Below are 6,290 nucleotides of genomic sequence, written 5' to 3'. Positions count from 1 at the left end.
AAGCTCACAATCAATTTGCTATCTCAACCTTCACATTAGCATGTTAGGCTATAGTGGAGCCAATCTTGCATTTGGCCTAGGTGGCCTAATCCTAGTGATAGGTTGTTAGGCCTTGGTTCAACATCTCGTGAAAATTGGAAAACGGAGGGTCGATTCAACTTTAAGATATGGGCAAGATATGGTCATGTTATTATGAAAGATTTGATGAATGAGACTTCAAGTGGTGCTACATTTGGTGACTTCCTAACCATACCATTTGGTATCGTCATTAGCAAATGGCTAACATATCATAGCACCACCAATGGTTAGTCGGAGCACAACCAATAGAAGTCATTCAATTGGAGCGCCATTTATAGTCAGTTTGCTCAATTGGAGAACTGCGGTCGACCAATTTGTCTAACAATTGACCCTGTGGTCTTATTGATTGATCAAACTTCACATCACATTAGACTTCAACTCATGAATTTAGTTGCTAGACCTTGGCCGTTTAGCTTAATATTCAACATGAAAAATCTCATTAGTGTGAGATAAAAAAAAATACATTGATGGAATGACAAAGAAAAATATTATTTACCTTTATCAAATTCATCAAAAGTTTATCAAATATAAATTAGAAAAAAATAGTAATTTCAATTAGTCTCATTGACTATTTCTAGGGTGACCGGTTCGGTCCCATAAAAATTTTCTATCGACCACCAGGATAAATCGAGAAATGCGCGTGACGATCAACCTAGAAACCTAGCATCTTTTGATTACGCCCCTCATTTGGAGGGAAAATTTCTACAAATACGTCGTAACTGAAGTTCGAACCGCGAATATCTGAATAATAATCTGAATATCATATCGCAACACCATAACTTCGAGGATTATCAAATATAAATTAGAGAAGTTATAGTAGGTGAAAAACTTTAATTGTTAGTTACTCCATCGAAAAACACAATTTACAATTTAAGAACATATTGTTTGAAAATTTGTTCATAAAAAAAACCTTAGACAATTCAAGTTGAGAAATTATCATAAAATAATTGATATTTCAATTTCAGAATTTAAAAGAAATTATTCTATACTCGAAGAGTGAGTGAGGTTATCGAACTCTTAGAGACATTCAATTGGTAAAATCATTTTTTCCTTAAATAAATTAGGAACTATAAATTGATGTGAAATGTTAAAAAAACAAATTTTGAGAGGAAATTATACATAAATTTGATGTCATTATATAATCAAGTAAAATTAATACAAATATATATTAGTTGAAATTATATGGGCTTTAGCTTTGAATGAGGTGTTTGAAAATCACCCTACTACCAATCGTTGAATGTACCTCCATTGTTAGTAATGTTATGCAAACAAACATAAAAAAAGAGAAAAGAAAAGAAAGACAAGTTCAACATATGAAGGAATCCAACCCTTAAATATAAAAAGGAAACACAATAAAAGAATAAAAAATAATAGTGTTCGAACCTTGTATCAGAGATCTCACCTCACCCTTAATTATAAATTACTCTCCAAATGCTCCTTAACACAAAAGAAAGCTTTCTTATCTATTTGTCTCTCAATCTTTCACATTTTCCACACGCTCCCAAGGTGTGTTGGTGACAAATTTCTCTACCTGTCACTATACAAAACCATATTAAAAAAAATTAAACATGTTAAAATTCATATTAAAAAATATATATTTAGCAGTTGAGACATAAATAAACGTAGTGGATCCAATATGTTGCTAAACCAACAAAAGTTATATAGAGAGGATAGTGAAAATTAGACTCTCATCGCGTATTAACTAAAACCCTAGACCACCGCACCCAATGATTCGGGTTAACAGACCTTCCTTCCATTAGGGGTGTTCAGGCACCCATTCTGAAACATCGAGTTACTTAAATATTCAAGCGATAATGTTGTAATCTAGAGAGCTCGAATTGACCCTCTGAACTCACTCATCGCGTCAAACCATAATTTTAGCCTACTCGACTTGTCACACTGAGTCACCACCATTAATTGCCAAAGAAACTTCCTCTCCTCTCCTCTCCTCTCCACTCCCCTCCCTGAGTAACAGTTGACGTTGACGCTACTATTGAATGACTCCACTCACCCAATCTATTCTCTCGAAGCCTAGGTACAACAAAAGTGCCATGTTGAACCCTAGACATACATGCCCAAACTTGACCCACCTGTTCGCTCCATGAAGCAACGCCATAAAACCTCTTCCCACTCCCTCCCTCTTGATCCATCAAGACCACCACCATCGTCCCAGTTTGGCCATGTACAAGCTTACTGATTAAGGTTCACAGACGCCATGACCACTCACAAACTCATCCTCTTGATTAAGCAAGTGGGTCACACTGTTCAATTGTTCCAACCATCGCAATTCATCCTCCTTCCTGTTGGCTAGGTAGCAGCAAGACCAAATCTGACTGACAGCAGAAAAACACGCCGTAGTGAAGTTCATATTGGTACGAGCTCTTGCGCTCTGTTGGCTTCTTCAGGAATTTGCCATAAAATTCATGACCCGTTGTGAAAACTAATGAACTACTGAGATCACCAAAACTTTGGAATGGCGTTCACATAAAAATAAATAAATTCGATCTTGACGGGCATAATTTGATGAAGATTCAGGTGATAAACACTGACCAGACTTATCTCGAGAGCAGTGTGGGTTCAGGAAGTGGTGCGACAAGTGTTGATGCCGTCTTTGCAGTCGCTGGTGAGATCGTTGAAGGTCTCCAGTTGCTTCTTCCCCCTCAGGAACACTTCTGTGTCCGCCTCCCCCCTCATGTACCCATCGAACTCCACCGGAATCCCATTGTTCAACTTCTTCGTCTCCTCGTACCACTCGCTGCTTTCCCCCCACAACTCCTTGAAATCCTCAAGAAAGTGAGTGTTGTACTTCTCCTTCAGCGGGTCAAAGAAAGAACCGTCAGGCTCATCGGTGGCGATGTACAGCTGCCGGCCCTCCACAATCTGGTGCTCCAGAGTCGACAGAAGGGACTCCGGCGAGGTGTCCGTTGCCAAATTCGGCCACAGCTGCGTGTTCCGCGCCTTCTCCCCTCTGACTACGTGGACGGCATCAAAATCCCATTTCAGCTTGGAAGCGATGCCGGAGACGATGTCCATTAGACGGCGGGATTTCCAGATCAGGTGCCATGGTCGCTGGATCACCGCCTCTGTCTCCCCCTCGCATACCCTGTACCAGTAGTTGTCCGGCTCGACGGCCCCAAACTTGCGCATGATTAGGTGGTCCTTCAGTTTCTCCAGCTTCATCGGTGTGATTCGGAAGTCCTCCACGAGGTGGAGCGTGAGCTTGTCCTTCTTCTGCCACATGCCCCAGTCGTTCCAGAACTGGCGCTGGTCGAGGACGGAGGCGGAGTCCCTCAAGTGCTCGAAGTCGAAGTAGAACCTGAAGTCCTTACCCTCCTCGTCCTGATTCATGGAGGAGTACTTGGAGGAGAGGCATATGGTAAGGTCCATCACCAGGGTCCGGTTCAAGTACTGGGCTTCGCCGAGGGCACAGAGGAAGCTCCACAAGTAATGATTCATGTTCTTGCACCGATCTCCACCGCCGGAGTAGATTAGGTACTTGCCGCTGCTGAACTTGCTCTCGGATTCGATGACTGGGAGAGCGTCGTTGACGGCGTCGCCTACCACTGGGACAACGAGGGGGTCCAAACCCGAGGAAGCGTTGCCCCCTTTGCCCTTGCGCACGAACTCGCCTGCGCCATCGGAGCCTCCCTTGGGCAGCCTCTTCTTCTTCCGGGCGTTGGTACCGGTGTGGTACTCGCCGATCTTGACCACGGAGTAGGTGCAGCTGGGGGAGCGGACGACCAGAAAGCGGCGGTAGTCCTTATAGAAGCCCACGCGCTTAGCGTCCTTGGGGCGGAACCGCCAGGCCATGTCGCAGGAACCGTCAGCATCGCCACCGTTGACAGGTTTGCCAAAGCGGTAGAAATGGACGTCGCGGAAGGACTCGATGGTGGCGCGCATCATGAGGTGGAAGACCTCTGGGTTGGCGCAGTTGATAGGGCCGGAATCGTCGCAGTCGGCGTCGGAGGACGAAGCGTTGGAGTCAGGGAGATCGGACAGGTGGATGATGACGGCGTCATCGTAGGAAGATGAGGTAGAGGAGGAAGTGGCGGAGGAGTTGAGGAAGTCCTCTCCTGTTCGGAGAGGGGCGTCGTCGGGACGAAAGGTGGCGTTGGTGGAGGAGGTGAGAAAGGCTGTAAGCTTGGAGGAGGAGGCGGAGGGGGAAGAGGGAAGGAGGAGAGGGTCGTCGGGGCGGTAGGTGGCTGCAATTATGGTGAATGCAAGGACGAAGAAGACAAATGCTGCAAAGCAGAGATTGCCGACAATGTGGAGGGCGGTCTGGCCCAGCGTCTCGACCCGGAAGCTCCCGTTCCGGCTCAGAAGCAACGATGAAGCACTATTGTTCTGCATCGCGGAAGCGGAAGCGGAAGGAGGAGGAGGAGGAGGAGGTTGTGGAGTGGAAAGAGAGATCAGTGGCGGCAGTGGTGGCTTTGAACGGAGAGAAAGGCGGCGGTAAATTTGGATCTGGTGGATGCTGTGCGGTCTCACTCGGATAATGAACGGCTAAGATTTAACTGCTGCGGTCAAAGACAAAATAAAAAGAAGGCTAAATAACTTTAAACACCCTGTTTCATCCAAAAGTAATTTGTCCACCTACATTTTAAAAATGACACTTAGCCCTCCTATATTTTAAAGAAAAAAAAATAGTTAATGGTCAAAATAACATTTACTTTGCTATTTAAATGTTAAAATTATTCTAACTAGAATATCCTTATTGAAAAATAACCTCATATTTCTAGAAAAAAAGAAATATAAAAATAAAAAATTTCATATGATCGTTGAAAGTTTAACCTTAACCTAAACATTTTGGAAGGTAAAGCTATTGAAGTCTTATACTTCTTATATTTCTTCCATCCACTAGAAGAATTCACATCTACTATTTTTCTACATACAAATATAGTTGATATTGTTAGCTAGAGCCCTAGAGTCAATCATTTGATGATTGTATTTTGGACTTGTTGTATCATATTCTATATAAATAAAGGTATTTAGTTTTTGGTTATTATACTTACTTGTATTGGTGACAAATAAACTAAGTATAATAACGTCCTTGAGTAGACGGTTCTCACCTATATCAATCGGTTAGTTGAACCGATAGTGAGATGATATAGGGAACACTACTCTTAATCATTCCTAGTCGAGTATTAATATTCAGGGACAATGTTAATGCAATAAGACTAGCATGTAGGTCAACTCGATGATTTGATCTCACAAGTCATGGATATAGAGATATCAAGTTGACACATGGGTATGCATTAGAGAATGTATACTGAATGACCCGCCATGAGAAAGTATCATGGATCGTTATATGAGTGTCATATACTTTCTCATGTGGCTATTAGTATGACTACTAGTCCTTAGACCTGAAGTCACCATGGTTCCCTACATAAGGAGTTATGTCACCCGTAAATGGGTGGACCATAAAGGCGATTACTGGGTATGTAACAAATTATGCGGAGGGATGTGAGTGATGTAGATGGGATCTATCCCTCCTATATGACGGGAGAGACATCGGTATTCTTGATAGAGTGAGACCACGAAGTGCATGGCCATGCCCAAATGAGTCAATATAGGATATTGAGCTCATTTGATTGAGTGAGTCTACTTGGAGTTCAAGATTTAGATTGATTAGAGGATGACACGGTCTATGCCTCACATTGATCAATCTAGATGTCTAGGATAGAAGGACACTTGTCATATATTGTGAGGAGTCACAATTAGTAGTTACAAGGTGATGTTGGATCTCAACATTCTTGTAACTTGGGTAGTAATGATGTATTGCTAGATACCGCTCATTACTTATGTTTCTAAATGAGTTTAGGGGCATTGCCAACGTTACAAGAACCTATTGGGTCACACACAAAGAACAAGTGGATGGAGATTAGGTTCATATGATGAACCAAGAGGATTAGATTCATTTGATGAATCAAATTGGATTAAGAGTAATCCTAATTAGGCTAATTGAGTTGGACTCAAGTTGATTCATGTGATCAATGAGTCTAATTTAGATTATGACTCATTGAATCGATTCAATTTAATTAAATGAATTAGATTCATTATATTAAATTGGCTTGAATTAAATGGTTGGATTAGATCAACCATGAGAGAGATTAAGTCAAGTTTGACTTGACTTGAGAGGAAGATGAAGAGTCAAGTTTGACTAGACTTTATGCCACCTCATTGGTGAGTTGGCATTAAGTGGACCAATGATG

At 42.2% G+C, this 6,290-nt stretch overlaps 1 protein-coding gene across 2 annotated transcripts; it reads right to left on the bottom strand.

Annotated features, from left to right (window-relative positions):
- Window positions 1-1,390: 1,390 nt before the first annotated feature.
- On the bottom strand, window positions 1,391-4,460 carry LOC122030831. 2 transcript variants are annotated; one of them, XM_042589874.1, is made up of 2 exons: window positions 2,629-4,460; window positions 1,391-1,615 (listed from the first exon to the last, which is right to left on the bottom strand). In XM_042589874.1, exon 1 carries the CDS (start codon window positions 4,426-4,428, stop codon window positions 2,656-2,658), a length of 1,773 nt encoding a protein of 590 aa, XP_042445808.1. In that variant the 5' UTR covers window positions 4,429-4,460; the 3' UTR covers window positions 1,391-1,615; window positions 2,629-2,655. The 2 variants fall into 2 exon arrangements, with proteins under 2 accessions (XP_042445808.1, XP_042445810.1); XM_042589876.1 differs by having other exon boundaries at window positions 1,391-1,609.
- Between the last annotated feature and the right edge of the window lie 1,830 nt (window positions 4,461-6,290).

This window comes from Zingiber officinale, chromosome 11A, assembly GCF_018446385.1.
Source record: "Zingiber officinale cultivar Zhangliang chromosome 11A, Zo_v1.1, whole genome shotgun sequence".
Taxonomy (NCBI): Eukaryota; Viridiplantae; Streptophyta; class Magnoliopsida; order Zingiberales; family Zingiberaceae; genus Zingiber; species Zingiber officinale.
The sequence above is the reverse complement of the archived record's forward strand: the minus strand, read 5'-3'. Positions and strand labels throughout refer to the sequence as shown.